Genomic DNA, 12,148 nt, shown 5'->3' on the forward strand with positions numbered 1-12,148 from the left:
TCGTAACTTAAGTTCTGGATTAGATTAGTTTTTTTTGTTAATATTTAGAAAGAAAAAAAAATGTAGAGTCGTTACATTAGCATACTCGTTGAAGTCTTTTGCATGGCATTCTGACGGATGAGAATTGCACGACTTTTTTAATCAGTATCATATGAGCATAGGAAAAATCAACTCGTATTAGTGAATATTTTGCTGTCTTAAACTATTTTTAGTATTTTTGAAATCAGTCTATGTTAAATTCACTGACAAGAATGTCACAACTATAAAATCAATTGTAAAAATACAAACACATCACGAATCGTGACCTGAACTCAGAAACATTCGGCATTTGAACACAAAAAGCTCACCTTGACATGTCGTCAGAGTCGTGCACAAGAAAAGCGCAGCGAGCACGACAAAGCTCCGCTTCGGTGACATCCTGAAAGCTCCGCCCCCACTGTTACTTATTCTCGGTTGGAGCATATCCAAAAAATAACACCATGTATAATAAATTGTCGGTTAAAAGGATTTATTCGCACACCACAAACTACACTCGAATTTCGAATATTTTTAAAATTCGATCGTTCGCTTTCGATATTTGATTTTTTCAGAATGTCATCGCGTACGCGTGCGGCCTTTAGCTTTTTTTTTTATATATTTGTGAATATTTTTTCCGTTAAATATCTCTAAAGTGAGGTCCGCTTTCTTTGAATGTCGGCGCTTGACTGAGAGCGTTCGGGCGCGCACCGCCGCAGAGTTTCTACACAGCCCGTTGCTTTTTGGGTCAGCTGTACAACACATTTGGCTTGTGTTTAAATATTAAATATAGCACTTTTTCTTTCTTTATTGCTTAGATGGATGGACGAGCTCACAGGCCGCCTAGTGATAAGTGGTTACCGGTGCCCCCATAGACGTCTACAACTTAAATGCCACCACTCACTTTGAGATATAAGTTCTAAGATCTCAGTATAGTTACAACCGCTGCCCTTCGTCGAACCAAACCGTATTACTGCTTCACGGCAGAAATAGGCAGGGCGGTGGTGCCTACCCGTGCGGACTCGTAAGACTTCCTGCCACTAGTAATCACGCAAATTATAATTTGACGGGTTTTGTTTTTTACTACACGATGTTTTTCCTTCACCGTGGAAGTCAATCGTGAACATTTCTTAAGTACGTATTTCGTTAGAAAAATTGGTACCCGCTTGCGGGATTCGAACACCGGCAGTCGGATCGCTCGACGAGATCGCTCGAAGCTCGAACGCTCCGGGCGTCTTATCCTTTAGGCCACGACGATTTCGAACATAAAACATAAAACAGTTTATCAGCAAAACTACGCCTTTAAATCATCCTTTGAATATCTTTAAGAAAATAAATAGTTTTTTTTTCTTTCTAATCGGCGAGACCTAGTATTAAATTGCTGCTAAATCCGCATGAATGGTGATAGAAGCTCGCGATTGTTTGCTCCAACTTTTTCTTCCTCAATTTAATGCCATGGAGGTAACTGTAGTTACTGTCCGGACTTCGCATTTAAAGAACCCTATTTTATGGCCACAGCAGGTAGACGAATATACGGCCCACCTGATGGTTAGTGGTTACTGTCTGTGGACTCAGAAATGCCAGGAGCAGAGCCAAGCCTCTGCGTACCGTTAAGTACCCTCTACAAGCCTGGTTTTTTTTTATTGCTTAGATGGGTGGACGAGCTCACAGTCCACCTGGTGTTAATTGGTTATTAGAGCCCCGTAGACATCTATAACGTAAATGCGCCACCCACCTTGAGATATATATAATGGAATATATAAAATATAAATTTTATTTTCGATCAAAGGTTTAGAACCACTGTCTATTTTGTAAAGTCCAATTCACTTTCGAGCCGGCACGAGGAATCCATTCGCGCCTCGCTCATAGACTATGTACTTAATGGGCTTCGTGGTACGTAGACAACTTACTTTCCTGTTCCGTGTTCGAAATGAGTCAATACTTTTGGCACATATTCACTTTTTCGCATTAAAAGTGTACAATTTCCAAAAATATTCCAAAAATATATTTAAAATGTTCCAAAAATATTCCAAAAATATATTTTGGTATCACCAGTATTTTTCTCATAAACACTGTCAAAAGAGCGTAGTTTAGTTTTAGTTTTTTTTTTTTTAGTTTAGCTATGTTTTGACTACTATTAACAAAATTAATATATAATTTTATCTTACTTTAAAAGACAGATAATATAACTGGTAAAAAAAAATGTTGCAGATATGATTAATATTAAAAATATAAATAACATGTTAAACCTTTAAAACTCTCTCCTGTAAAATTAGTAAGTTTTGAGATTATACAGTTTTAATGCGAGAAGACGATATAATCGTTGCAAATTTAAAATGTATGTGACTTTTGGGCCAAAAGACGTTTTCATATATTATGAAAGTTATTTTGAATACCTATACTCAGCAAAAACTCCCGTTTGCATATCTCGATATTTCATATTATTACGCGTCAATCTTAAAAAGCCCTAAGTGTCGGTTTGCATTACATATATGCTAAAAAAATATTTGCATATATTTTTCACGAGTTATTTTTATTAGATTTTATCGAAAACTATATTTATACACATAGGAGATTTCAAATTTGCAACGACGATATACTGAACTGAACGTGTAAAAAAAAGGCAGCAACCCTAGCTGAGAGTAGCAGCCCTAAAATACCTGTAGCTCTAGCATTAGGAGCAGTCTGCAGGCCAGAACCTGGTGAATCCATTTTCAGGATACCCATATAAGTATATACGTATACATACGTACTCATACCAATACTCACCCCAATACGTACTCAACAAATGTTGACGATTGACTTCCACGGTGAAAGAATAACATCGTGTAATAAAAATCAAAACCGCAGAATTATAATTTGCGTAATTACTGGTGGCAGGACCTCTTGTGAGTCCGCACGGGTAGGTACCAACACCCTGCCTATTTCTGCCGTGAAGCAGTAATGCGTTCGGTTTGAAGAGTGGGGCAGCCGTTGTAACTATACTTGAGACCTTAGAACTTGTATCTCAGGGTGGGTGGCGCATTTACGTTGTGGATGTCTATGGGCTCCAGTAACCACTTAGCACCAGGTGGGCTGTGAGCTCGTCCACCCATCAAACCAATAAAATAAAAACCCAGCCGATGGAGATTAGGCCAGGTTATGTCAGACTCTAAAGCATCTACACTCTAAGTCCACTCGATCAATCTCTCCTTACGTCCGATCTCAACCCAGGATCAGGGTAGATAGAAGGAATCCCGTAGTCAACACCAAGACTTAGGACCTCTGGTAACCGTACTCGTCGAACTTGCCCAAGACACTAGATACTATTATAATACATGTATCGTACTCTTCAGTCTGGAAGACACGAATTCTTCGCTGCGAGAACATTTAATACCCACCATCCTATAATCAACCCTATTTCCAGTGATTTCAAGGACAAAATCAAAAGGTATCTAAATAAATAATAATAATATAGTAGTAGCCAAGGGTAGTCGGGTTTATGTACTCTCTGATAGTATCGTAGTATTCTCTGATGTTATTGAGAATGCGGGTCTGGAATTCGCTGTTAGATGTAAGCTATTGCGATAATACGGCGTGATTGCGGGGTGACGACTCAGTTGAGCGCCTTGTGGTGCAGGGCATGATAGAGGGCACAAGACCGCGCAGCAGATCACCGTTACGATGGACCGACCAAATAAAGGCAGCTCTAAACGGTCCCGTTAACGAGTGCACAAGAAGGGCTGCGGTACGCGAAGAATGCTGACGTCTGGTGAGGCGCATCACCAGCCGAAGTGATGACCAAGACCATTCTGCCAAGAGTGCATGCGACTGAGACGAAAAATTGCGATAGATTCTAGAATCGCGCTAGGTCCATCTGTTCTAGGACCTTTCCGAATTCATCGTTTTCTCTCAAGCTAATAATTATCATTTCTTCGGCTTATGCGACAATGCCAGCTTGGACCCATACCAACGAATTGGGTACTTTACGTTTAATATTGCTTCATATTTATAGAAGAAACTCCTATCAATGGGAAAAATTTCAGGTTTTGTTTTTTATTATTAGTTCAAATTTCAAATTTCAAAATTATTCTTTCTTGATTCTTTAGAAGCAACGTTTTTCCTCTTAATCCGTAATGGCCGAATTTGATACTTGTATTATTTTTTTTATTTATTTTTTGGAGAACGCTACCGCTCCCTTGACCGCGATGACGCAATTTTGAAAAGAAATCTTCGAAACGAGTATGAGTTGATTTTTTTTCCGAAAATTTAATAGGAATAGCATGGTATTGTAGTGAATGACAAGCAGAAAGTAGACCGTCCCAAGCAGACCTGGCGGCGCAATGTGAAAATGAAGACAATCGGGCTAAACTGGCCAAAATAGTCCAAGGTCCATTCCGATGGTGAAATATTATTGAATCCCTCTACCCTACCTGGAGACCTTAAAACCTTAACAACCAGTTTCTCCCTAAACTGGAACTGGACTGCTAATAATGTTAGATTTTTACAATAACAAGGGCTCTTTTTAACGCCATCTAGCGAACCAAAAATAAAACATCTCGACAAGTCGGTCCTCTCTGCGAATTATAGCGAAAGTACATGTTTTTCAAGACATCGGTAGTTTAACTTGATTGTTTTTCTAGCTTCTCTTACATCTGTTTTTTTATAATTTTAAGACGTAGATAAATTTTAAATATGAACAGATAAAAGATTATTAAAAAATGTAATTTAGCGACATCTGTCTAAATAATTATATACTAAAATCAAATTTTGTTTTGATTTATTCACCTTCGTATCGATATCAGACAACAGATGGCGCTGATCATAATTGTGTAGTTTCAACAGATGTCGCTAACTACAGTTTCAAAACTCAAACTCTACTACTTCAAACTCGACTGAGTTTTGCAACAAACACTTCTTTTTTATTATACACAATAAAAGTTATCTGCGCAACACAATGCGAAACCAAACAGCGTTAAGCCAGGTCAACCGTGAAACTTTGTTCAATACACTGTAATAAGCGTGTAGACTAATTCTTAACGCATAAAATTCGATCGGTCATGGTAAATGGACTCAAATGTCGTTCGCTTCTTGAATATGAATCGCCATTTAAATCTGAAGCTGGGTTCGTGAATCGTAACATTAGATGTTTTATTAGTTACTTGAGTGCCATGAATAAAACATTTATCATTGTTTCATCATTATCGTAGAATAAAGAACACTATTGAATTGAGCTATTACGCTTAGTTACGAAACATATCTATTACCCTAGTGAAATGTAGGTAAGATATTGAAATGTGTTCGGGTAAAGTACATCTGTTTCACTTACACCGCGTTCTCGTCCCCTGGTAGCCATACCAATTGTTTTTCGTAAAAATATTCATATTGCCTTTTGCCGAGCGACTAGAAAAATCAAGGGAATAATAACAACATATTATTATAGGTAATAACGGCCGTCTGGTGTAGTGGTAAGTGACATGGTCACTACGCAAGGGGGTCGCGGATTCGAATCCCGCCAATGGAAGATATTTGTATGATAAATATAAAAATGTCTTTTCCAGGGTTATGCATGTATATTAAATATATGTATGTGTATAATAAAAATATTACATTTATTTCCGTTATCTGGTACCTGTAACACAGGTTCTTTACGAACTTACCACGGGACCAGTTAACGTGGCGTGATTGTTAGTAAATATTTATTTATTATTTATTATAGGTAATAAAAATCATAACAATTGAGTAATTAAAGTCTTTACAAATCTTATTAAGAGCGTAAGGCTGGGTTCACACGGCATCGTCCTGCACGTTTATTTGCAGTATACGTCTTATCGAATGAATAGTGGCACATACATTGTGCATAGAACCGTTCAGATGTCGTTTGTACTGCTAAAAATCGTATAAAAAAATACATTTAATTCAGACCATCTTAAGTAACCATCTTAACGTATGGAACGTTGTAAGTAGAGTAATACTTATAACTATGCTAGTAAAATTATTATAGGTACCGCTTACGCGTTTAAACGAATACTCAACGGACTTGACAAGCAAATCGAATGAGCTTCAACGTTGGGGTAACGCATAGTAGAGCTCTGGCATACCTGATCCTGTAGACCGAATGATAAACAGTCGACGTCGCCCTAAACACGTCATTAGTCATTACGGATCCTCCCGAGCCATTAACGGTGCTTTTGGGTACCTCAACCACTGGCCACCGTCCTCGTCGAAACCGTCGATTGCAAAGAAGGTCTCAACGAGTGAATTAACCCATAGACCCAGCCCACTCAGTTTCTCACCGGATCTTCTCAGTAGGTCGCGATTCCGATCCGGTGGTAGATTCTGCGAAGCACTGCTCTTGCTAGGGCTAGTGTTAGCAAATTCTCTCAAGTTGAGCCCGTGAGCTCACCAACCCGTCCAGGCGTAACTGGAATAGTCTCTTAAACTACCAGAGAATCGGTAGGGAAAACAAATCACCCATAATACTGCTATCCCCAAAAATTCGTTGAACATTAAAATTAGAAAAAACAAAAAAATTATATTATTTTTCGTGTCGATCTCGCTAAATATTCACGTTCAACTCGAGAACACGCGAACTCACCATGAACAGCTCGTATTTTAAATATTTAATTGAACCGAATTAAAATATATATTGGCTGTGTTACGGGAAATGTGAATTACAAAAAAAAGTCAGTCTGCGACACGACAGTAATTGTTTTGAAGTTTTTTTTATTGCCTTTAAAAGCAGAGGAGGGGTTCGGTCCGCCATATGGTAAGTAATCACCGTCGGTGGAGCAACGCCAGGGAACAGCCAAGTCGCTGCTTAGCACTAAGTACTACGAGTATTCGCAAACTTGATGGTAGGACCTCTTGTGAGTCCGCCCGAGTAGGTACCACCACCTATTTCTGCCGTGAAGCAGCAATGCGTTTCGGCTTGAAGGGTGGGGCAGCCGTTGTAACCATATTGAGACCTTAGAACTTATATCTCAAGGTGGGTGGCGCATTTACATTGTAAATGTCTATGGGTTCCAGTGACCACTTAACACTAGGTGGGCTGTGAGCTCGTCCACCCATCTAAGCAATAAATAAAAAAAGAAGGCTATGTCATAGCGGTCGGGAAACACCGTGGAGGGAGATCTATTTCAATGCATAAGTGTGTACATCTATATCTGATTGCCATAATACAGGGAATTCTAGTTTGACGCCAAACGAGGGTGAGTGCCTTGACTTCGGAATAAATTATTTAAAATATGAAGAAAAAAAAACCTACCTAATCGTTGGTATAAGTTTAAGGGCTATTTGACAAGAGAAAAGAGACAAGATATTTGCTAACACTAGCCATTTGTTGTCATCGTGGCCTGAAGGATAAGATGTCCGGTGCATTTGTATCTAGCGATGCAACGGTGGTCGAATCCCGCAGGCGGGTACCAATTTTTCTAATGAAATACGTACTTAACAAATATTCATGATTGACTTCCACGATGAAGGAATAAAATCGTGTCATAAAAATCAAACCCGCAAAATTATAGTTTGCGTAATTACTAGTGGTAGGACCTCTTTGAGAACATTCGTTAAGTACGTATTTCGTGAGAAAAATTGGTACCCGCCTGCGGGATTCGAACACCGTTGCATCGCTCGATACGAATGCGCCGGACGTCTTATCCTTTAGGCCACGACGACTACCGACGACTTGTTTGTTAAATGATTAGTTAATTTCACTATAAACAAAAGGAACGTGTTCCCAATCATTCTTAATGAAAGATTCAATTATGAATCAAGAATCAATTAACGATTTTCTTGAAGTAGTTCTAAATACCAGTCGTAGTAGACCACAATGTAATGATCATACTATTCAGAACCCATTTATAATGGAGACAAAATTGTTAGAATTTGAAAATGAAGATAACGTTATAATGTGGTTTGTTTTTATTGCCCTTGTAGGCAGACGAGTATACGGCTCACCTGATGGTGAGTGATTACCGTCGCAAATGGACTTCAGCAATGCCAGATGCAGAGCCAAGCCGCTGCCTACTTCTACGCTTAATACTCTCAACAAGCCTCGTTTGAAGAAGGACATGTCATAGCGCTCGGGAAACACCGTGGAGGGGAGCTCATTCCAATGCCGGGTGGTACGTGGCAAAAAAGATCTGTGGAAACGCACTGTGGATGACCGCAGTGGCTCCAGGTAGTATGGATGAACTCTACTCCGGTGGAGGGCACATACAGCTTAATACATTTCTTTAAGTGATTGTTTTAAAACCTTTACTGTCTGGACAAGCAGGAAAACGAATAAGAACAAAACACGTATTTCTATAGCGTTACGATTTAATTTCGCGCATTTTAAGTTTTTTTTTCTTTTCTTATCGTTTGGGGATTATACAAGCTTCCCGCGGATGGGTAATTGAGCTAACGGGCTCAACCTGAGCAAAATGCGGACACTAGCCCTAGCAAGAGCAGTGCTTCGCAGAATCTACTACCGCATCGGAATCACGACCCACTGAGAAGATACGACGAGAAACTCAGCGAGATGTGTCTATGGGTTAGAAAATGTTAGGTTAATTAGTGACTTAACGAAACTGTGTGTTCCATGCTTGTCAGGGAAAGTGCTAAGTGTATCTCCTTTCAATAGACAGAAATTTCATTCAAACATCACTCTGCACTTCATCTATAGACCGCATCACTCAGATCTGTAGGCAACAAATTATTATTTTTGCAGCCCACATATAGTTATCGATAATATTTCCCACATTTAGTCTCTAAGTTAAAAACCGTCACACAACTGGTCCCAGCGAGACGGTAGCATCTCAATTATCGAGTCAGAAACACGCCCCTCGCGGATCGCGTGTTTGAATTTCTGACACATTAATACTCGGGACTCGCGAACTAATGCCCTGGCAACACCGGCCAGCCTCTGGACTTTAGTTTAAATAAATGAACAATAAATACTATCTTTAATTGATGTTAAGGCAGCGCGAGAACCGTCCTATCTTATCGTGTGTTGTTTTTGCAAACTCTCACTTTTAAATTCGTGTTATTTTTAATTGGTAATCTCCCTTGGAATTTTTTTTAATGAAGGAATCACTGGTGATCCGGCAGCCTTTCCAGTTTCACCAGGATTGGTAGACGAGCAAAGGCTCAGCCGGGACGGATGCTTACAGTGTGCAAAGGATTTCAGTATATCAATGATTGAAATGTAATATTTTCTTCGGTTTTGGCGTGTCATATATTATATAATTAAAAGAAATAATTAGGGTTTAATCTTTCGTTTTTTTTTTGTTGTCGTTTACATTATTTCTGACATTTAGAATACTTTACATAAATAATTCTAAGTATATTATGTATTTTAAATAAATAAATAAATATTTACTAACAATCACGCAACGTTAACTGGTCCCGTGATAAGTTCGTAAAGAACTTGTGTTACAGGTACCAGATAACGGATATAAATGTAAGACTTTTATTATACACATACATATATTTAGTATACATCCATAACCCTGGAAAAGACATTTATATTTATCATACAAATATCTTCCCTTGGCGGGATTCGAACCCGCGACCCCCTTGTGTAGTGACCATGTCACTTACCACTACACCAGACGGCCGTTACTTGACCGTTTAAATATGACGTAAATGCAGACGACTCGCTCTTTATCACTACAATATGTTAATAAAATACATTAAAAAAAAACTTCCATATTTTTACACACACGAGCCACACAACATCGAGCCAAAGCGCTGATTTTATGTCTACCTCTGTTTAAAAGCAATTGAAGTCATCAAAATAATGTAGGTACATAAAGATCTATTTTCTATCTGTATATTTATGAAGTATATTTTAAATTGTAATATGTAATTACTGATGTTAAGGCGTCTGGTGAGCCCTTAGGTGTAGATATCAACACGTGCCTTTTTTTTTTCCTACCTATGCTGAGAGCCTTGAAAGGCTATATCAGCGTAACCCTAACTTTTGTAGGTGAGCTCACGTGTCTCAAACCTGATGACGTTGCTAACACGAACCCTAGCAAGAGCCGTGCTTCGCAGAATCTACCACCGGATCGGAAACGCGACCCACTGAGAAGATCCGGCGAGAAACTCAGTGGGCTATTTCTGCCGTGAAACAGTAATGCGTTTAGTTTTTAAGGGCGGGGCAGTCGTTGCAATGCAAAACTGAGACTTAAGCTCATGTGTTAAAGTGAGTTTGGCATTTACGTTGTTGATGCCTGTTTAGGGTAATCCTAAACATAAAATTTTGAATGTTTTTAAATATAGGAACACACTAATAAGTATGGCAACACAGTTAGTGGCAGTTACAAAAAAAATCTGGTCGTACGTACACGTGTTGTACATCAAAAATTAAAAATCCTTCGCTCTGAATCTAGTTTTTATTGAAGCTAGCACCAAAATACAGTCCACGCTCTAAACAATGTCTATTTAATTTTTCTACCTATTCTAGTGACCTCGAGGGGTCATACCTACTTGATTCACCGAAAGATGTCTAGATGTCTAAGCTCTGGTAGCCACTATAGCAATAAATAAAAGCAATGACTTGGCTTTGCCCTGGCATTGTCCACGTCCACAAACGAACTAACCACTCACCATCAAGTGAGCCGTAAGCTAGTCTACCTACGAAGACAATAAAAAAATGGTCGTTTAATTCACGTAATTATCCAACGCTTTCCGTGATTGATTAACCATAAGTATTTACTAATTCCGATTTTTTTTATTAGGTACCTACAAGATATTCGAGAATTAATTATTAATAATAGCCTGCCTATTTCTGCCGTGAAGCAGTAATGCGTTTCGGTTTGAAGGATGGGGCAGCCGTTGTAACTATACTTGAGACCTTAGAACTTATATCTCAAGGTGGGTGGCGCATTTACGTTGTGGATGTCTATGGGTTCCAGTAACCACTTAACATCAGGTGCGCTGTGAGCTCGTCCAACCACCTAAGCAATAAAAAAATAAAATAGATTAATTCTTGGATGTCAACAAACTGGACAGCATCCAAATTAAACAATAAAAAAAGACCTTTAATAAAGCCTTATACGAGACACAGATTTGATTTGAGTTAATTGTTCTGTGATTTCTAAAATTTGAAAGATAAATTAATAAAAATGTGTAGTTTAAATACTTAAAAAAAAACATCCTTATGTAACAAACAGTCAGGATTTCAGAGCGAAGTTGTAAAATGATTGTATGTATCGTCATCGGTGCTTGATGCGTGATTTATTTTTATTTTTTATTGCTTAGATGGAACTGGAGTCCATAGATATCTACAACGTAAATGCGCCACCCATCTTGAGATATGAGTTCTAAGGTCTCAAGTATAATTACAACGACTGTCCCACCCTTCAAACCGAAACGCATTACTACTTCACGGCAGAAATAGGCAGGGTGGTGGTACCTACCCGTGCGGACTCACAAGAGGTCCTCAAGTAATTACGAAAATTATAATTTTGCAGGTTTTGATGTTTATTACACGATGTTATTCCTTCACCGTGGAAGTCAATCGTGAACAATTGTTAAGTACGTATTTCGTTAAAAAAATTAGTACACGCCTGCGGGATTCGAACACCGGTGCATCGCTACATACGAATGCACCGGACGTCTTATCCTTTAGGCCACGACTACTACAAAATTATGAAATTAGAAGAAATTTATGAAAAAATATGATTTTATTACAATCCGATTGCATAGACCCAAATATCATATTAATATGTTAAATATGTTCATATACATACCGTCTTGGACATGAGGTCGGCAGCTCACAATAACGGTTGACCAGCCTTCCAATCAATTATTAATTACTTCATTGAAGAAAAGTTCAACATGAATAAATATGTTTACATATAATTTATAACACAATAATAGACCATAAACTTAGAAGTCGGTCATGAACAAAAACAGTCGGTTTGTTAAAATGATATCGTCATTTCCTTTTTACACGTGCCACAGAGTACATCCCTACTACTTGAAGTCAATGCATTCATTCGCCATGTATTTCTAGATGTAATTTCTACAATACCACCCGATTTTGTAAAAATTTTTAAGGGATTTTATGACCTGGTAACTGAGACCTTTAAGTCATGTCTTATTTTAATTTATATTCATATTTTTATGAAAAATGATATTATGGAGTGAAATGAAATGAAGA

General features: G+C 38.3%; 1 protein-coding gene and 1 non-coding gene across 2 annotated transcripts in view; both read right to left on the reverse strand.

Annotated features, from left to right (window-relative positions):
* Positions 1-712, reverse strand: part of LOC101743303 (uncharacterized) — a 123,680-nt gene extending 122,968 nt beyond the window's left edge. Inside the window, exon 1 of the mRNA XM_062676682.1 lies at positions 348-712. Coding sequence (XP_062532666.1) covers positions 348-462 — 115 coding nt within the window. The 5' untranslated portion in view covers positions 463-712. The remainder of the gene's footprint in view (positions 1-347) is intronic.
* A 7,821-nt stretch (positions 713-8,533) lies between these two features.
* LOC119630706 (U6atac minor spliceosomal RNA) lies at positions 8,534-8,624 on the reverse strand. Its single transcript, XR_005246399.1, has one exon. It is a non-coding gene; the product is annotated as a U6atac minor spliceosomal RNA (small nuclear RNA).
* Positions 8,625-12,148: the final 3,524 nt, after the last annotated feature.

This window comes from Bombyx mori, chromosome 27 (assembly GCF_030269925.1).
Source record: "Bombyx mori chromosome 27, ASM3026992v2".
Taxonomy (NCBI): Eukaryota; Metazoa; Arthropoda; class Insecta; order Lepidoptera; family Bombycidae; genus Bombyx; species Bombyx mori.